Raw genomic sequence first — 21463 nt, 5'->3', positions numbered from 1 at the left:
ACGCAAATTCTCAACCTGTGAAAATATTTTTATATGAGACTGTCACCGTAGCGGAAACTGCTGTTGTAAATACACTCCTGGAAATTGAAATAAGAACACCGTGAATTCATTGTCCCAGGAAGGGGAAACTTTATTGACACATTCCTGGGGTCAGATACATCACATGATCACACTGACAGAACCACAGGCACATAGACACAGGCAACAGAGCACGCACAATGTCGGCACTAGTACAGTGTATATCCACCTTTCGCAGCAATGCCATGGAGACGATCGTAGAGATGCTGGATGTAGTCCTGTGGAACGGCTTGCCATGCCATTTCCACCTGGCGCCTCAGTTGGACCAGCATTCGTGCTGGACGTGCAGATCACGTGAGACGACGCTTCATCCAGTCCCAAACATGCTCAATGGGGGACAGATCCGGAGATCTTGCGGGCCAGGGTAGTTGACTTACACCTTCTAGAGCACGTTGGGTGGCACGGGATACATGCGGACGTGCATTGTCCTGTTGGAACAGCAAGTTCCCTTGCCGGTCTAGGAATGGTAGAACGATGGGTTCGATGACGGTTTGGATGTACCGTGCACTATTCAGTGTCCCCTCGACGATCACCAGTGGTGTACGGCCAGTGTAGGAGATCGCTCCCCACACCATGATGCCGGGTGTTGGCCCTGTGTGCCTCGGTCGTATGCAGTCCTGATTGTGGCGCTCACCTGCACGGCGCCAAACACGCATACGACCATCATTGGCACCAAGGCAGAAGCGACTCTCATCGCTGAAGACGACACGTCTCCATTCGTCCCTCCATTCATGCCTGTCGCGACACCACTGGAGGCGGGCTGCACGATGTTGGGGCGTGAGCGGAAGACGGCCTAACGGTGTGCGGGACCGTAGCCCAGCTTCATGGAGACGGTTGCGAATGGTCCTCGCCGATACCCCAGGAGCAACAGTGTCCCTAATTTGCTGGGAAGTGGCGGTGCGGTCCCCTACGGCACTGCGTAGGATCCTACGGTCTTGGCGTGCATCCGTGCGTCGCTGCGGTCCGGTCCCAGGTCGACGGGCACGTGCACCTTCCGCCGACCACTGGCGACAACATCGATGTACTGTGGAGACCTCATGCCCCACGTGTTGAGCAATTCAGCGGTACGTCCACCCGGCCTCCCGCATGCCCACTATACGCCCTCGCTCAAAGTCCGTCAACTGCACATACGGTTCACGTCCATGCTGTCGCGGCATGCTACCAGTGTTAAAGACTGCGATGCAGCTCCGTATGCCACGGCAAACTGGCTGACACTGACGGCGGCGGTGCACAAATGCTGCGCAGCTAGCGCCATTCGACGGCCAACACCGCGGTTCCTGGTGTGTCCGCTGTGCCGTGCGTGTGATCATTGCTTGTACAGCCCTCTCGCAGTGTCCGGAGCAAGTATGGTGGGTCTGACACACCGGTGTAAATGTGTTCTTTTTTCCATTTCCAGGAGTGTATTTCAGTTAGAAATGTAAGTGACCTTGACGTAATGCGTTTTGGGCGCCCAGCTGAGAGGTAGTCGTCTGACAAAAGAAAGCCATAGGTGGAGAAAATAAAAGGGAGGCCATTATCCTCGCTATTGAAATTCCTTTGTAGAAAGCACCGCAAATACGACACGATCATTACTTGGAAAGATACTTACATCTGCACACCTGATTATGACAAGCGTCTTTTTCGAGAATTGAGAGAATTTTTACTGCCTTATGAAATGCCATATGGGTAATGAATGATGTTTCATGCCGTCCTTTGTACATATTTGCTCATTTTCTTTAATATCTAGTTTCTAGCTGCACTGCAGCATTGGTTAAAATAAAATTTAATATATGTACTAATATGTCTGCCCCTCGTGGTCTCACGGTAGCGCTCTCGCTTCCCGAGCACGGGGTCCCGGGTTCGATTCCCAGCGGGGTCAGGAATTTTTCCTCCCTCGAGATGACTGGGTGTTATTGTGTCGTCTTCATCATCAACATTCATCCCCATTACGGTCGGAGGAAGGCAATGGCAAACCACCTCCACTAGGACCTTGCCTAGTAAGGCGGCGCGGGTCTCCCACGTCGCTCCCCTACGCTCTGTAAAGAAGTATGGGACTCATCATCATCATCATGTACTAATATAGTTATTTTATGCCTACAGATCCAGTCAATAAGAAATTTATGATCTACTTCCAAGAAAACGAGGGCACATAAATAGACATTTCCCTTCACAGGAATTGCATAAATAATTTCTTTACGATTTGGTAACTTATCTGCTAGTGTAAGTTCTCGTGATGCATCACTCTAGTGTTAAGATGTGACATAGGTATTAGACATGGCCATTTTTAGTGTAATATTTTTTCTGCTTGAGCTATGTCATGTTTAGATATAAGTTTTTGCATTGCTGCTGCTGTTTGCCAGGCATAATGTTACTGAATTTGACTTTGTATTACGCTGTTAAGCCAGTTTTACTACGGATTTATTTACTACTGATTTATTGTTCTTGTTTGCTACACAGTGCCTTATATTAGTTGTACTATTGCAATTGCTTTGCCTATTTAAATTTTTTGTCATTGATGTTTGTGTTAATTGTTCTGTGCTGCTGCATTGCCTCGTCCCTTAGTTTAGCATCTGAGCTCAGTAGATTTAAGTTAGCATAACAGGGGGTAGCCTATAAGAGAATGAGTTGCGATGAATTTGAAGAAATGCACTGAGAAGCTATACGAGAAAAGAACAGAAAGCAGGTATAGATAGGACTTTTGGAAATAATGAAGAACGAAGGGAGATCTCCGAGAAGTAAAGAAAGTTTTGTTTGCAAAATACTGCAGTAAAACAAACCCTGTCCTTTCCTTGTATTATTCGGCTATATGTTTGTGTACCCTTGTGTATTTATGTTTTGCCTGTATTTATATGTTTATCTGATAAGACTTATGTTGTAGAATTTTTCTAATACTAAGCTACATTCACTATGATGAGGAATACTGTTATCCTCAAATATAATTGGCATTAATAATATGTTATTTACCTTGTAAATATGCTTAGACATTATTTATTCTGTTTTGTTTTAATGCTCATGTGTGAAATTAATGTTTCGAAAACTGTTCTCATTATTTTATATATTTACTTATGTCATAATTCCTGTAACACTGATGTATGTGTTTATTTCTATTCTTTTGTAAAGCCCCTATTACTACAAATGTTATCTGTATTGTTATGTTCTTTAATAATGTATTTTGTACCTTTGTAATTGTATTCTTATGTTGTAAATTTATAATTGTATAGACACCAGTTCTTCAAATTAAGTATCATTTCACTGCACACGTTTTTGTTGGTCATAATATATGCACAATATGTGAGCAGTTGGGACTGTTAGTGTTTGCACGTGTGTTAATAATTCAGCAAGGGACTGGATAACAGCATTGCTGGTTCTAAGGACATTTAAAAAAAAATTGTGAGTGCACAAGTGGTGGTTTATGGACTTGCTATATTGTCCGCAAGACTCTTCGATGGTGATTGTGCACCTGCACAGTCGCAGCAGATGGTTGCTGGCCGTCTCTACAAGGACTACAGTGGGTCTGCATCTTTGATGGCCCACCAATACCATTATTTCTACAAGGACTACAGTGGGTCTGCATCTTTGATGGCCCACCAATACCATTATTTCTACAAGGACTACAGTGGGTCTGCGTCTTTGTTGACTCACCAGTACCATTATTTCTATAAGGACTGCAGTGGGTCTGTGCCTCTGGTGGCCCACCAATACCGTAATCTATACCAGGACTACAATGGGTCTGCTCTGTGATGACCTACCTAGCAATACTCTTCAAAATTTCGACTGACTCTGCTGTGGGTTTGCTCTGTTGTGGACCAATACCTGTCTGCATGTCAAGAGTCAGCACTGTCTTTCCGTTGGAAGGACAACACTACTTCTTCAAGATTGCATGGAAATCCACTACTTCCGTGTGCATTTTCTTTTACTGCTCAGACTTTGAGAAAAACACTGCAATGTTACTGTGATGTATGATCAGGACTGTCTTTATGGACTGTGAGAAAATTTTAGCTTTTGACCAACATTGTATCAAGAAGTGTGTGCATTTGATATCTTTCTACTGTAATTATGAAAAATTTTTCAATTCTGTATTGGCCAGTGCCCAAAACAATTTGTAAAATTTTTTGTGGGGAGCATGGGGGCTATGTAAGTAGGCTGTTTATGTTTTCTTATTGGCAACGTTACGTAGCGCTCTGTACGAAAATCACTGGCTGTGCTGTGTGCAGTCTGTGGCTAGTTTGCATTGTTGTCTGCCATTGTAGTGTTGGGCAGGGGCAGCTGGATGTTAACAGCGCGTAGCGTTGCGCAGTTGGAGGTGAGCCGCCAGCAGTGGTGGATGTGGGGAGAGAGATGGCGGAGTTGTGAAATTTTTAAAACTGTATGTCATGAACTGCTATGCATATTATGAGTTTTCAACATTATTAAGGTAAATACATTGTTTGTTCTCTATTAAAATCTTTCATTTGCTAACTATGCCTATCAGTAGTTAGTGCCTTCCATAGTTTGAATCTTTTATTTAGCTGGCAGTAGTGGCGCTCGCTGTGTTGCAGTAGTTCCAGTAACGAAGATTTTTGTGAGGTAAGTGATTTGTGAAAGGTATAGGTTAATGTTAGTCAGGGCCATTCTTTTGTAGGGAATTCTGAAAGTCAGATTGCGTTGCGCTAAAAAATATTGTGTGTCAGTATAAGCACAGTCTTGTATAATTGTTATACGGGGACGTTTCACATGTGCCTTTACAAGTACGACACAACATGTGGTTCATGCACGATGGAGCTCCTGCATATTTCAGTCGAAGTGTTCGTACGCTTCTCAACAACAGATTCGGTGACCGATGGATTGGTAGAGGCGGACCAATTCCATGGCCTCCACGCTCTCCTGACCTCAACCCTCTTGACTTTCATTTATGGGGGCATTTGAAAGCAACCCCGGTACCAAATGTAGAGACTCTTCGTGCTCGTATTGTGGACGGCTGTGATACAATACGCCATTCTCCAGGGCTGCATCAGCGCATCAGGGATTCCATGCGACAGAGGGTGGATGCATGTATCCTCGCTAACGGAGGACATTTTGAACATTTCCTGTAACAAAGAGTTTGAAGTCACGCTGGTACGTTCTGTTGCTGTGTGTTTCCATTCCATGATTAATGTGATTTGAAGAGAAGTAACAAAATGAGCTCTAACATGGAAAGTAAGCGTTTCCGGACACATTTCCACATAGCATATTTTCTTTCTTTGTGTGTGAGGAATGTTTCCTGAAAGTTTGGCCGTACCTTTTTGTAACACCCTGTATATATAACATCCACGATGTTTAGCAAACTACTGAAGTGGCATACTCTGCAAGAGAGGCGCTCTGCATCGCGGTGAAGCTTGCTGTCCAGGTTCAAAATGGTTCAAATGGCTCTGAGCACTATGCGACTCAACTTCTGAGGTCATTAGTCGCCTAGAACTTAGAACTAATTAAAGCTAACTAACCTAAGGACATCACACACATCCATGCCCGAGGCAGGATTCGAACCTGCGACCGTAGCGATCGCTCGGTTCCAGACTGTAGCGCCCAGAACCGCGCGGCCACTCCGGCCGGCTGCTGTCCAGGTTTCGAGAGGGTGCGTTTCTGGATGAGGTATCGAATACATTGCTTCCCCCTAGTTTTACCTCCCGAGGAGATCACGAGTGTAAAATTAGAGAGATTCGAGCACGCACGGAGGCTTTCCGGCAGTCGTTCTTCCCGCGAACCATACGCGACTGGAACAGGATAGGGAGGTAATGACAGTGGCACGTAAATTGCCCTCCACCACACACCGTTGGATGGCTTGCGGAATGTAAATGTAGATGTAGATAGCTATCGTCACCGGGTATTTTGTTCGTCCGAACATTACACGTGACGACGGCTTGTGAAGTACGCAGACGAAGGATTAATGGTCTTTGGAGTAGCTCGATTTCCTTTGGAATGTTGCCAAATCCGGGCGAAAACGATCCGCGTGGAAAGAGCCGCGTCTGGCCGAGAAACAAACCCACGCGGCTGCTGGAAGCTGGCGCCCGAGGGCAGCGCGTCATGCGAGCGTGCAAACGACGCGGGTCGGCGAGAGGGATTCCCGCGGCGGTGCGCATGCGCGACGTGGCACAACCGGAACCCGGAGAGCGGCGCGCGGCAGTGCAGCGCCCGGCGGTCGGTCAGCAGTGAGCAGACGGCGGTCTGCGGGCAGCGGAGCATGCGGCTGCCGCTCCTGGTAGCCCTAGCCTTCGCCTTCGCCCTCGCTCTCGCAGCACGCGCCGCAGCGCTGCAGCCCGTGGGCAGCTGCTGCGCGCCGAGCTTCAGCTATGACGCCACCATCTGGGCGTGCGTGCCCGACGCCAACCACACTACAGACGCCGGCGATGACTTCCTCAACCTCACCGCGGCGCCTGGCGAGTATACCACGGAGCCGCTTCCCACAACCGACGTCACGCTACTGCAGAGTGACACCTCGTCTGGCAGACGAGAGGAGGAAACTGTGGAGAACGCTTACAACGGCAGTGTCGGCGCCACTAGTGAAGCCACCGTGACCTGGGGCTACGCGGAAGACTCTGGACCGGTATCCGGCGTCTTCGAGGACGTCACAACCGACTGGGACGTTATGTTGGCGAACTCGACGGACGAGCGGCTCCCCGACACGAGCGCGACGCTGGTGCCGGAGAACTGCGAGAAGGGGGCGCTGGTGGACGTGTCGGAGGACCAGCCGCTGCCGGATGGCGAGGGTCGCTGTCTCGCCGGTGACGGCCTCGTAAGGGTGTGCGTCGATGCCGAGGAATACTGTGCCAGCCACTACTGCCTGCCCAAGTGCTGCCCGCACGGTCAGAGCTTGGTAAGTGCCACAATCCTCCTTCACATCCTCAGATCACAGTGACTGCAATTCTCGACCATGCGTCGTCTCGCTTGCAATAGACGTCTAACATTCTGCGTGGTGTCTGTTTGTTCTAAGTCGTGTCTCCCTACCACTTTCGCGCAACGATGCTCTGAGCGTGTTTTTTACGGAATTGACTAGTTTGAACCTGGGACCTGTTGCTGGTAAGGAGACGCCAGACCACACATGACATGTAGAGTTCAGAAGAGTTCAGTGACACCAGCGATGATGTAATCAAATAATGATTTCAGCGTCAGCTCCACTGCTCTCCCTGTAAAAGAATCTTACTACTAACTAAATTTAGTGGAAGGGGTTCAAGGCTTTCCTATTTTTAGTTAGCTGGTAAAATAACGTCGAAAAAGCAGTTAAGTTAACCATTGTAATTTTTATTCTACTCACAAAACATTGTTTATAAATTTCACTATTGATAAAAGGAAATATTTTAATACAGGATGATAAAAACCAACTGCGTTCAACAAAAATGTGAACTAATATTCCCTGAATGGGTTTCCAAGTTCTATAATGGATCGAAGGATGACCCATGCCATATCACATCTATAATCTAGGTTTAAATTAAGCTTTATAAAAGAGAAAACTATCAAAAATGGTCTACAGTGACCCTCAATTATCTTTAATTACTTATTTAACTTGTCGTAAATTACAGTGGCTGATGTGGCTTCTCAATAACTATATAACAAAAAAAATCATCCCGTTTCAGATTTTAACTTCTAATAGCAAATGTGAATACCACGAAGTTCAATTGACGATTGACACCAGTATTATGTAAAAGGGGGGTGTAACAGATGAGACTTCTGCAGTTCTGAGTGAAGGCTTATGCGCTCTCATGCGGCATCGCGTGCGTTCATTACCTTGTCGTTGATTAGGCAGTGTCAGGGGGCGGCGGGCGGCGCAGCTCCACACACCTCGCCATCTCGGAAGCAACTCCTCTCTAACCTCTCCTTACTACAATTTTCCGATGCTGGTTTGAGAAAAAGGTATGTGGCTGTGTTTTCAACTGACCAATCAGGGTCTCAATGTTAACCTTAAGCTCCGCCTATAAAAATTCTGTCTATCCAATGAGATACGTTATACTTTTCGTGGTGGGGCAATGTTTTTAACGTTTGCAACGTAACAGAGACGCGTATAGTCGCACGCTAAAACTTGCAGCTGGTGTGGCCCTTTTAGTGTTATCGTAAGATCATACTGTTCTTCTGGAGGGCTCTATCTTTTAACATGGCCTGGGGTGTGGTCTTGGCGGTCGGCCGGCGATGTGGGTATCCGTCCCTTATCGTAGGGCCTTCTAGCTTAACACGGTTCTGCTCTCGGCTTCTGTTCTCGTTTCTCCCTTCGGAACTGCGTCTGTTTCACGGTGGGAAGGTATGACATGCGTTTAGGCATTCTTGTGTTAGTCTGTGGTATTCCATTTGCTCACTCGTTACTCGTATTACTTTGGTTAATTTAATGTCGGGATTTCTTCGGAACTATGTGACATACTGTCGGATTTGCTATCATGTCAGGGTTTTCATGGAAGGTGTTGGATTAGCCTGACACCTTACAGACGCAGAGAAACCACCCTCGTCATTCATTTTGCCGGTATATTTGTTGATCTTTTTTTTTTTAAATCAAATCCAGGCATTTGTGCCGGACCGAGACTCGAACCTGGATTTCCCGCTTATCACGAACGGTCATCTTACCATTAGACTGTCCGAGCACGTTTCACAGCCAGACGCAAACTTCCATATGTCGTCAGCCTTGTATCTACAAACTGCACTCGTACATCCATTATGTATACATTTTTAGATGAAAGTTGATTGCCCAGTGTTGGCGCATACATACGATAGTGCAGTACCTGTTTTTCAGACGTACGATACAATATTCATTAGCATAAGCATCAATGTCCGAGGGAACAATTCGTCATACATCAGAACAACTGCCAAGATGAGAAACATAGAAGTAGATATCCTCGGTGAAACAAAGCGGCTTAAATCACTTAATAAAGGCTAGGCCTTCAGTCCAGATTGTATACCAGTCAGGTTCCCCTCAGAGCATGCTGATAAAATAGCTCCATATTTAGCAATTATATACAACCACTCGCTCACAGAAAGATCCGTACCTAAAGACTGGAAAATTGCACAAGTGACACCAATACCCAAAAGGGGAAGTAGGAGTAATCCACTGAATTACAAGCCTCTATCACTAAAGTCGATTTGCAGAAGGGTATTGGAACATACACTGTATTCGAACATTATGAAGTACCTCGAACAAAACGATTTATTGACACATAGTCAGCACGGTTTCAGGCGCCGGCCGCCGTGACCCTGCGGTTCTAGGCGCTGCAGTCCGGAACCGCGGGACTGCTGCGGTCGCAGGTTCGAATCCTGCCTCGGGCATGGGTGTGTGTGATGTCCTTAGGTTAGTTAGGTTTAAGTAGTTCTAAGTTCTAGGGGACTTATGACCTAAGATGTTAAGTCCCATAGCGCTCAGAGCCATTTGAACCACGGTTTCAGAAAATATCGTTCTTGTGAAACACAACTAGTTCTTTATACTCATGAAGTAATAAGTGATATCGGCAGGGGATGTCAAATTGATTCCATATTTTTAGATTTCCAGAAGGCTTTCGACACCGTTCCTTACAAGCGTCTTCTAACCAAATTGCGTGCCTACGGAGTATCGCCTCAGTTGTGCGACTGGATTCGTGATTTCCTGTCAGAAAGGTCACAGTTTGTAGCAATAGACGGAAAGTCAGCGAGTAAAACAGAAGCAATATCCGGCGTTCACCAAGGAAGTGTTATAGGCCCTCTATTGTTCCTGATCTATATTAACGACATAGGAGACAATCTGAGTAGCTCTCTTAGATTGTTTGCAGATGATGCTGTCATTTACCGTCTTATAAAGTCATCAGATGATCAGAACGAATTGCAAAATGATTTAGATACAATATCCGTATGGTGCGAAAAGTGGCAATTGACCGTGAATAAGAAAAGTATGAAGTTATTTACACGAGTACTAAAAGAAGTCAGCTAAATTTCGATTATGCGGTAAGTCACACAAATCTGGGGGCTGTAAATTCAACTAAATATTTGGGGATTACAATTACAAATACCCTAAATTGGAACGATTACATAGATAATATTGTGGGTAGAGCACACCAAAGACTGCGATTCATTGGCAGAACACTTAGAAGGTGCAACAGGTCTACTAAAGAGACTACTTGCACCACGCTTGCCCGCCCTATTATGGAGTATTTCTGTGCGGTGTGGGATCCGCATCAGGTGGGACTGACGGATGACATCGAAAAAGTACAAAGAAGGGCAGCTCGTTTTGTATTATCGCGAAATAGGGGAGATAGTGTCACAGACATGATACGTGAATTGGAGTGGTAATTATTAAAACAAAGGCGTTTTTCGTTGCGACGTGATCTTCTCATGAAATTTCAATCCCAGTTTTCTCCTCCGAATACGAAAACATTCTGTTGGCACCCACCTACATAGGGAGAAATCATCATCACGATAAAATAAGAGAAATCAGGCCTCGCGCAGGAAATTTAAGTGCTCGTTTTTCCCGCGTGCCGTTCGAGAGTGGAACGGTAGAGAGACAGCTTGAAGGTGGTCCATTGAACCTTCTGCCAGGCACTTTATTGTGAACAGCAGAGTAATCATGTAGATGTAGATGTAGACGTAGACACAGCAATAGCGTACGCTAACGTTTTGCGACCAGGCCAGTTAATATTTGAGGATTCTCATACCTACTGAGTGACACTAATCAGTAAATCAAATAACACGCGTCATGTGGCGGTTTGTCTGTACATTATTCAAGCCTGCAGACTTTCGTGGTCATTGAAGGTAAAATCTTCTAGGATTTTAGGCCGCGTCTGTTACACCTCAGTTTCGTCTACGCAATCGAGGTTTTGACCCCTCAACTGTAGTCTTCTTCAAAATCTTCTAGAGTTCTCAGGCACGTGAACACTGCCCAACAGTGAACACCAGAAGATCCTGAAGAATATCCCAGTAGAGAGGTCGAAACGTCGATCGCGTAAAAGAAACTGACGAGGGACATGACGCGATCTGACACCCAAGTAGTCTTTCATAATTAATGCCGTGTCTTAGGAGCCGTCAGCTGTTTTGTTATAATAAACCAACAAACAGCGTCTGGATTACAGCCGGCCGATGTGTCCTAGCGGTTCTAGGCACTTCAGTCTGGAACAGCGCGACCGCTACGGTCGCAGGTTCGAATCCTGCCTCGGGCATGTATGTGTGTGATGTCCTTAGGTTAGTTAGGTTTAAGTAGTTCTAAGTTCTAGGGGACTGATGACCTCAGATGTTAAGTCCCGTACTGCTCAGAGCCATTTGAACCATTTGATTCTGGCTTACACTTTTTTATTACCGACTATCGGTTTCTATCTGTGCTGCATATCACAAGGTCTAAGCTGGAACACGAAAAGAGGCATCAACAATAAAAATTGCGAAATTGTGATATTACAAACACTACGCTCAAAGTTTCTACAAATAACAACAAAATATTATGAACCGACACATACCTGGCACCAAATATTATTATACCAATGTTGGCGAACTGCACTTTGCGGCGATATTTTGTTGTTATCTGTACAGTCTTTGAGCGTCAAGTTTGCAGTATCAAGGGTAATTTTTATTGTTGTTGTCCTTGTTCTCGTTCCATCTTTGACATGAAGATGATCTGCAGCGCAATTTTAAACCGCTAACTGGTAAAGAGAAGCTGTGATCCAAACGATGGTTTTTTTATATATATATAAACTGAAGGTCTTACCTTTCTGTACATTAGCAACACTCTTTATACAGGGCGTGCTAAAATTGCCGTTATAAACGTCTAGACTTGTAGAGTGGAATGAGCAGATCATATTCTGAATTGGAACTTATTTGAAAACATGTTGGTAACGCGATCACATTTGCAAGTAATTGATTAGGTGTGACCAAGTATATATTTTTTTTTTTTTTTTACAATTCCACTCATTAATAGCCAAAGAAATTGCTCGTGTACTTGTTGACGGATACCTTTCAACGTGATACTTTGCGGCCTCTTCCAATTTGGGTGTGCGGCGTTCACCCTGGAGCACTACAGTCACGCCTCTTAACGGCGAAGGTAGGCCTACCCTCTCTAGAAGCCGTTGCGCAATTGTGGCGAAAAGGGTACTGCGATGGAGTCGGACGTCGCGGAGAACGATCTTGATAAAGGCGACGAGCAGGTCTTCCATTATCGTGAGTTTCGTCATTCCGAAGGATTATGTTGGTGTATTTTGCAAACGTATATTCAGCCATGATGCTCTAACACTGACAGACACATGAATGAGGCTCGAACCAGGTCAGAGACATCAACCGATCCATCCCCGACCATGACCACCCTGTTGGATATCTACCTAGCAAACACATCTTCAGACGGCTATGGCGTGGAAACGGTAGGGTTCTGGTAAAGGGTTCCTATTCAAACTATTATGTACTCACTCCCTTCTACAAGTCCTTGAAGTTCGTAATGGGAATTTCCGAACGCACTGCATTGTCAGCAATCAGCTGTAAGAATATACTATCGCTAAACAAAGCCGCAGCAGCTGTTGAATAATCATTTATTAGAGCAACCGGTTTCGTAACACTAAAGTTGCATCATCAGGTATAGCTGAACAGAAAAACATATGGAGGAAAATTTTTTTTAAATTTTGACGTTATGTATAGCGAAAGCAACATGCAACCTCAATGCTGTTTAAATACTAAATATACTGAAGAGACAACAAACCTCAAGAGAATCGGTACACAATAAGCAGAATACTTACATTCAGCCCGCATCTCGTGGTCGTGCGGTAGCGTTCTCGCTTCCCACGCCCGGGTTCCCGGGTTCGATTCCCGGCGGGGTCAGGGATTTTCTCTGCCTCGTGATGGCTGGGTGTTGTGTGCTGTCCTTGGTTAGTTAGGTTTAAGTAGTTCTAAGTTCTAGGGGACTTCTGACCACAGCAGTTGAGTCCCATAGTGCTCAGAGCCAAGCCAAGCCAACTTACATTCAAATCATTTACAGCAAAACGTAGAGATTACTGGAGGCCCTCACTCACACTCAGCAATGCTGTATTAAAAAGTGCTTGAAAGAACGGGAGTAAATGACTCACAGAGAATAGTATAATAAAACTATATCAGTCTGATCAGGCATTGGACAAAACACGTAAAAGTCTGTTGTATCACGCTGGCCCTGAGAAAATAACCAAATTATCGTGTACGACCATGAAATATACTCTAAAATCATATAATAGAGAATCATACAATACAGAATACCATAACGAAAATAAAACAGGCAGAAGGTAAAACGAGTAGCTGTTACCGCATGTTACAAACGTATCACGGCGAGAATAAGAATGAGGCGACACCAGCTGAATACTGAGCAGACGGACAAGAGACGAGTTGACAGGGAAGCTGGAAGCAGACCCGGGAACAGGCGGCGCGACAAGATGACAGAAAGAAACTGTTTAATAAAACCCGAATAACAGCGTTGGGACGCGACCATACATTAATAGCGGTGTATTAAAAAAAAGTAACCAAAATATATGAAAGTAATTTGATAATACAGGAAACACGGTAAGTAAGAATTATTTATTGGTATGAAGACTGTCGACATTAGCAAGTGCTGTGCATTTCGGTGTCTTAATTCCGTTTTACTGTTTAATGTATATTCCAGTCGGCGGTTGCCACATAGCAGAATCTCAGTTTCCACGAGTATGTTCAAAGTATGACCTTCATTTGGCGATGCAAAATTTACAAAGCTTTGGACCAATTGGTAATTCTGTACCCGTGTTCACGAAGGTGTGTACTTAATGCTGACCTCAAGTTCGTCAGATTCAAACGTTCACGAAACCTGATCTCAAAATTCCTATCGGTTTGACGAACGTATTTCATGGGTCAATTGTCGCACCTGGTGCAATATACTGCAGTAGCTGAATATTTCGGATTTGTTGCATTCTCGCTACGCCTACACTTATCTCAAACGTCATGAGGAATGAAGCAAGCTGGTTTTATACTTTTTCTCCTCAGCCTGTAACAAAACTCATAGGAATTTAATTATTCTGCGTTTGTCTCGGAGCAGGAGGGTCCATTGAAAACGTCTAATTGCCCATCGATGTTCGAAATTAATTTATTTTAATTCTACAGCTAGATGCCTTCCTGTAGCCGTGTACACAAGCTACCCAAAGCGAGGCAAGCCCTGTACACAGTTCGTCTGAGAACTGTCTACACAGTTTCAAAGACGATCATCAGATTTCACAACACTGTATCTACTACATTAATTAACGTAGAAGTCTCGGGTGGATTTTAACTTACATATCGAGAGTTTTCTTATTCGCCGGTTGTAATTTGCCGGTTAATGTAGCGCCGGCAGAAGTCTACGTTGAGTCACTAGGTCCAGAGAGCCTTCATAGCTAGTTCATTCTCTCGCTCCTTCAGTGTACGAAGTGCTTAGACATGCTAATAACACTGCAACAAGAGGCGTTTTGCGTTCTCCCTTTCTGCAGTTGTAACTCATTTAAGCTGCGTGGCTTGGTTCCCATCGAGAGTACGTCACTGCAGGGGCGTGCGGATATCTCACTGCGCTACTGGATCGTAATTTCATCTAAAAATTGTCATTGGCGCTACGGAGCCTACACTTGCTATGCTGGTGAGAAATTATGCATTCTTGGGAAGAAGTGAAGTGTCGTGTGACGAGGGCCTCCCGTCGGGTAGACCGTTCGCCTGGTGCAAGTCTTTCGATCTGACGCCACTTCGGCGACTTGCGCGTCGATGGGGATGAAATGATGATGATTAGGACAACACAACACCCAGTCCCTGAGCGGAGAAAATCTCCGACTCAGCCGGGAATCGAACCCGGGCCCTTTGGATTGACAGTCTGTCGCGCTGACCACTCAGCTACCGGGTGCGGACGCATTCTTGGGAATATATTATATTCTATGACTAAACTATACAAGAACATGGATATACACTGCAGAGCAAAACTTAAGGGCGAAAGTAACGGTCACGTGGTGTGTCACTCCCAAATAACATAAAAAACTCCGCCCAACGGTACCGACCGGCCGCCGTGCCATCCTCACCCCACAGGCGTCACTGGATGGTGGTCAGCACACCGCTCTCCCGGCCGTATGCCTGTTTATGAGACCGGAGCCGCTACTTCTCAGTAAAGTAGCTCTTCAGTTTGCCTCCCAAGGGCTGAGTATACACCGCTCGGCAGCGCTTAACTTCATGATCTGACGGGAACCGGTGTTACAACTGCAGCAAGGCCGTTGACCTCCCAAATAACATAGCTTAATGAAACTTGGCCCGTACATAGAACAGCTACAGTGTATTAGAGAAGGTTACTGAAATAAGTATGCAGTGAGATAAAGAGAAATGACACGTTTATTCAAAGGCAATAATTCCAGTGAAGTCACAGCGATTCATAATGGTTCCTGGACTTTACAAAAGGCGGGAAATGGTTCTTCATAGGGTGTGTGATTACCATGGACGTCAATGCATACTCTGCACAGTGCTGTCACGCTGGCCAAGAGTTTGCTAAGGAGTTGTTGTAGTAGGGCGTTCCATTTCTTTATCAGTGCGGTTGACAACTGGTGATGGCCGTTGTTGCAGGTGGACGTGCTCAATGGGATGTAAGTTGAAGGACAGTTCAGGCTAGTCCAGTCAGCGAATATCATCTCGTTCAAAGCTCTCCTTTACCTGCGCTGTTCGATACGGCCGCACATTGTCACCCAAAAAAATGAAGTGAGGGCCGAATGCACCCCTGCACGTCAAGAAGGAGTACAGTGACACATTAGCTTTGACGGGTGAGTGAACCGTGTTCAAAGATTTAGATGTCAGTACGCTCAGTTAACAGTATGCCTCCCGACACCGTAACACCTGGGCAACCAAAGCGATCACGTTCGACAATGTTCCTGGGTGCATTACATGTTCTCACCTCTCGCCATGTGAGGGTACGTCCAGAACTGTTGAACACGATGGTTCTGGTAGTCGTGTCATTGTGTGAGGAGGCATAATATTGCATGGTCGTGTTGACCTTCAAGTCATTGCAAGAGGTACACTCAGCGTTCAGCGTTCTACATCTACATATACATTTATACTACGCAAGCCACCCAATGGTGTGTGGCGGAGGGCACTTTACGTGCCACTGCCATTACCTCCCTTTCCTGTTCCAGTGGCGTATGGTTCGCGGGAAGAACGACTGCCGGAAAGCCTCCGTGCGCTCTCGAATCTCTCTAATTTTACATTCGTGATCTCCTCGGGAGGTATAAGTAGAGGGAAGCAATATATTCGATACCTCATCCAGAAACGCACCCTCTCGAAACCTGGACAGCAAGCTACACCGCGATACAGAGCGCCTCTCTTGCAGAGTCTGCCACTTGAGTTTGCTAAACATCTCGGTAACGCTATCACGCTTACCAAATAACTCTGTGACGAAACGCGCCGCTCTTCTTTAGATCTTCTCTATCTCCTCTGACAACCCGACCTGATACGGATCCCACACTGATGAACAATACTCAAGTATAGGTCGAACGAATGTCTTGTAAGCCACCTCCTTTGTTGATGGACTACATTTGCTAAGGACTCTCCCAATGAATCTCAAGCTGGCACCCGCCTTACCATCAATTAATTTTATATGATCATTCCACTTCAAATCTTTCCGCACGCATATTCCCAGATATTTTACAGAAGGAACTGCTACCAGTGTTTGTTCCGCTATCATATAATCGTACAATAAAGGATCCTTCTTTCTATGTATTCGCAATACATTACATTTGTCTATGTTAAGGGTCAGTTGCCACTCCCTGCACCACGTGCCTATCCGTTGCAGATCTTCCTGCATTTCGCTGCAATTTTCTAATGCTGCAACTTCTCTGTATACTACAGCATCATCCACGAAAAGCCGCATAGAACTTCCCACACTATCTACTAGGTCATTTATATATATTGTGAAAAGCAATGGTCCCATAACACTCCCCTGTGGCACGCCAGAGGTTACTTTAACGTCTGTAGACGTCTCTCCAATGAGAACAACATGCTGTGTTCTGTTTGGTAAAAATTCTTGAATCCAGCCACACAGCTGGTCTGATATTCCGTACACTCTTACTTTGTTTATCAGGCGAGATTGCGGAACTGTATCGAACGCCTTCCGGAAGTCAAGGAAAATGGCATCTACCTGTGAGCCTGTATCTAATATTTTCTGGGTCTCGTGAACAAATAAAGCGAGTTGGATCTCTGTTTCCGGAATCCATCTTCATTCCTACAGAGTAGATTCTGGGTTTCCAGAAGTGACATGATACGCGAGCAAAAAACATGTTCCAAAACTCTATAACAGATCGACGTCGGAGATATAGGTCTATAGTTTTGCGCATCTGCTCGACGACCCTTCTTGAAGACTGGGACTACCTGTGCTCTTTTCCAATCATTTGGAACCTTTCGTTCCTCTAGAGACTTGCGGTACACGGCTGTTAGAAGGGGGGCAAGTTCTTTCGCGTACTCTGTGTAGAATCGAATTTGTATCCCGTCAGATCCAGTGGACTTTCCCCTGTTGAGTGATTTTAGTTCCTTTTCTATTCCTTGGACACTTATTTCGATGTTAGCCATTGTTTCGTTTGTGCGAGGGTTTAGAGAAGGAACTGCAGTGCGGTCTTCCTCTGTGAAACAGCTTTGGAAGAAGGTGTTTAGTATTTCAGCTTTACGCGTGTCATCCTCTGTTTCAATGGCATCATTATCCCAGAGTGTATGGATATGCTGTTTCGAGCCACTTACTGATTTAACGTAAGATCAGAACTTCCTAGGATTTTCTGTCAAGTCGGTATATAGAATTTTACTTTCGAATTCACTGAACGCTTCACGCATAGCCCTCCTTACGCTAACTTTGACATCGTTATTGCGACACTGTACCCCTCCCCCACGTGCGTCTTTTCAGGGATAGGTTTGGTCCTCATTTCATTTCTATGGAAGACAATGTGCGACCGCATCGAACACCAGAGGTGGGGAAGCTCTTGGAACGAGGTGATATTCGGCGAATGGACTGACCTGCCCTTTGCTCCGATTGGAATCTCATCGAGAACGTTTGAGACTCGCTGGAGAGGCGTGTTGCTGCAGGTCCACGAGCACCGACGACCACCCATCAGTCGTCAAAGGCGCTGGCGGAGGAATGGTGCGTCGTACTACAGAAACTCCTTATCATCCTTGTGGATGTGTGTGATGTCCTTAGGTTAGTTAGGTTTAATTAGTTCTACGTTCTAGGCGACTGATGACCTCAGAAGTTAAGTCGCTCAGAGCCATTTGAACCATTTTGAACCATCCTTGTGGTCAACATGCAAGCACCTTTCAGAGCATGCATTGCCGTCCGTGGTGATCATACACCTCATTTAGATCAATGTTTCCGCTGTTTGTAATGACCAGGGGACAAGCAGCTCGTGGTCTCACGGTCGCGTTCTCGCTTCTCGAGCACGGGGTCCCGGGTTCGATTCCCTGCGGGGTCAGGGATTTTCACCTGCCTCGAGATGACCGGGTGTTGTCCTCATCATTTCATCCTCATTCGTGAAAGTGGCGAGATTGGGCTGAGCAAAGGTTGGGAATTTGTACGGGCGCTGATAAAAGCGCAGTTGAGCGCCCCGTGAACCAAGCATCATCATCCAGGGGACGATAATGTAGCGCTGTGACTTCAGTTCAGTTATTGTCTTCAAACAATGTGTACTTCCTGTTCGTCTCACCACGTATTTGTTTCAGTTACCTTCTATAGCATCAGTAGCAGTTCTTTCTACGTATGATCCAAGTTTCATCGAGCTATTTCACTTGTCAGTGGCACTTCATGCGAAAGTTACTTTCGTCCTTAAGCTTCAGTCACCAGTGTATTACTGCTATGCTCTAGGAGAATTCGCTGGTCACGTTCTGTAACAGAAGAAAATGGCTCCGAGCTCTATGGTACTTAACATCTGAGGTTATCAGTCCCCTAGAAGTTAGAACTACTTAAACCTAACTAACCTAAGGACATCACACACATCCATGCCCGAGGCAGGATCCGAACCTGCGACCGTAGCAGTCGCGCGGTTCCGGACAGAAGAGTCTAGAACCGCTCGGCCACCGCGGCCGGCTGTAACAGAAGAGAAGATGCCGGTACGAGAAGTGTAGACACCACTAAAAACTATCACACAAACTAACGCAGCAAGCGAACTGTTTTAAAGCCAAAAATCCGGAAACTTTGTTCAGAAGGAAAGGAGGGAAACACTTCCAGTGTGAAACAAGCCTGAATTAGAAGGATGGGGAAGAATATCTTCCGCATTTTTCCCAAGGAACTACATTCATCCTATAAGTGCACTAAACAAGTGGAGAAAGACCTAAATCTGAACAAGGAGACAGATATTTGAAGTTCACCCTTTCACCATTGCACGCCTTTAATCAGTGTAAATTTATTCAAGAGACGCTGTAAAAATGACTAAAGAAATCCGTCTACATTTTTAGTCTCATTCCTTCCTTCTAGAAGAAAAAAGCAAACGTTGAAACGCGTAAAGAGTATATTTACATGATATTTCGTTCAGTGAGACACTGGCCTCATATTCTCGAGTTCCTGGTTCAGATACAGCTCTCCAGCTGTGAAATACATAGTGATGTAAACCCATACATTCACTGTCGTTTACAACCCGCATTCTGGAACAAAGAGAGTATTTTAGTTGTTAGGTGTAAAACATACAGTACAATATTACAGTAACCTCGCAATTTTTGCAGATGATGGAGTTATTTATGATGAAGCACTGTCTTAAAAAAAGAGGCAAAAAATTCAACCAGATCTTGATGTAATTTCAAAGCGATGCAGAAACTGGCAACTGCTTTGAAGGTTCAGAAATGCAGGATTGCGAACGTCGTAGAACGCAAAATGTAGTATCCTATGACTACAGTATCAATAAGTCACAGATAGAACTAGTTAACTCACACAAATGCTTCGGTGTAACAGTTTGCAGCGATATGAGATTGAATGAACACATGGGCTGAGTCTTAGGCAAAGCGGACTACACATTTTTAATCTTTTGAGAAATGCATGACACATAGCTGTTTGTATTACTTTATTATTACTAACGGTTTCGGTCATAAACCATCATCTCGATGTGAAAGAATGAACGATACTACTCACGTGTCACAAACTGACATGGAAACACATTTGCGGGTATACTCACTACAACTGTGCACATATAGCAAAACGAGATTTTTTTCATAATGCATTTTCGCTTTGCTAGATGTGCACAGTTGTAATGAGTACACCAGTTTGAGTGACATGACAGTAGTATTATTCTTTCTTCCGTACCAAAATGATAGTTTATTACCGAAATGGGGACTAATAATAAATTAATACAACAGCGTTACATTATGCATTTTTCAAATCATATTAGTGTTGTTGACACCTGCATGAAGTAAATGTTTAACATTTTGATTCATTGGTAGAATAAAGAAAAACAATCAGTCTGCAAAGGAGATTGCCTTAAAACCTCTTGTGCGATCCATCCTAGAATACTGCTCAACTGCGTGGGACATGCATCAAATAGGACTAACACCGGATGAGGTGCTTAAACAAAGAAGGATGACGTAAATGGTCTCAAATTTGTTTGACTCATGAGAGAGTATCAGAGATATGCTGCAAAAAACCTAAACTTGAAACTAGACGTGTGTTTCCCACACAAGCCCACTTACAAAGATTATAGTCTGTTTCGCAAGGTATCTAGGAATATACTACAGCCTCTTGCGTATGGCTCCAGTACGGGCTGAGGTGATACGGTCAGAATAACTGTAGGACGCACAGAGGTCCTGAAGCAATCATTCTTTCTGTGCTCCGTACACGAATGGAACAATGAGAAGTATCCTCTGCCATCCAATTCATAGCTGTTGCCGATCATGGATGTAGGTGTACAAATGACACCGTTTTTGTATTTTTCCCTAACTCCTCTTACTTAGATGACAGCTTACTCAGGCGTCAAGTGTAGCCTAAAACAAACTACGGGAAGATTACACCTTAAAATTCCAACTGCAGGTCGGTTATTAGAAACGGAGCACATGATGTGAGTGGGCAGAAGCAAACAAGCCACGTTTTGTCCGAAGGAACCCCCTCGGTACTAGTGGCATTGTAGAAATTGAACCTTAAAAAAATCGACGTTGAAATGAAATATAAGAATATGCTTCAGTGTGGGTATGAACAATAACTATGTTTTTTTTATAAAAATCATGCCAATCCTTCGTTAGTCACTGCCAGAAATTTCTACAAGATGTTCCTATTTAAATGAAAAAAAAATATAGTAGCTAATTTTTTTTGCTGAGGATCACCAAATCAGATGCAACAGTTGTATAATTGACAGATGCGTAGTAGCCTTTGTTGGGAAACGTTTCGGGTCAGTTACAAGACGTCTCAAGCTTGCAGAGTCACGAACTTGCATGGTAAAATCTTGTGTCGTTGTTCGAAATTGACTCTGCACGATGTCAAAGCGCGTTGCAGCCTCTCCAGTGACCGCAACACGCAGTCGCGCCCTGCTAC

At 44.9% G+C, this 21463-nt stretch overlaps 1 protein-coding gene across 1 annotated transcript in view; it reads left to right on the top strand.

Annotated features, from left to right (window-relative positions):
* The first annotated feature begins 6216 nt into the window (after window positions 1–6216).
* LOC126235765 (uncharacterized) overlaps window positions 6217–21463 on the top strand; it is a 716416-nt gene continuing 701169 nt past the window's right edge. Inside the window, exon 1 of the mRNA XM_049944564.1 lies at window positions 6217–6886. Within this exon, the coding sequence (XP_049800521.1) occupies window positions 6254–6886 (633 nt within the window). The 5' untranslated portion in view covers window positions 6217–6253. The remainder of the gene's footprint in view (window positions 6887–21463) is intronic.

Source organism: Schistocerca nitens, chromosome 2, assembly GCF_023898315.1.
Source record: "Schistocerca nitens isolate TAMUIC-IGC-003100 chromosome 2, iqSchNite1.1, whole genome shotgun sequence".
In the NCBI taxonomy this organism is placed as follows: domain Eukaryota; kingdom Metazoa; phylum Arthropoda; class Insecta; order Orthoptera; family Acrididae; genus Schistocerca; species Schistocerca nitens.
The sequence above is the reverse complement of the archived record's forward strand: the minus strand, read 5'-3'. Positions and strand labels throughout refer to the sequence as shown.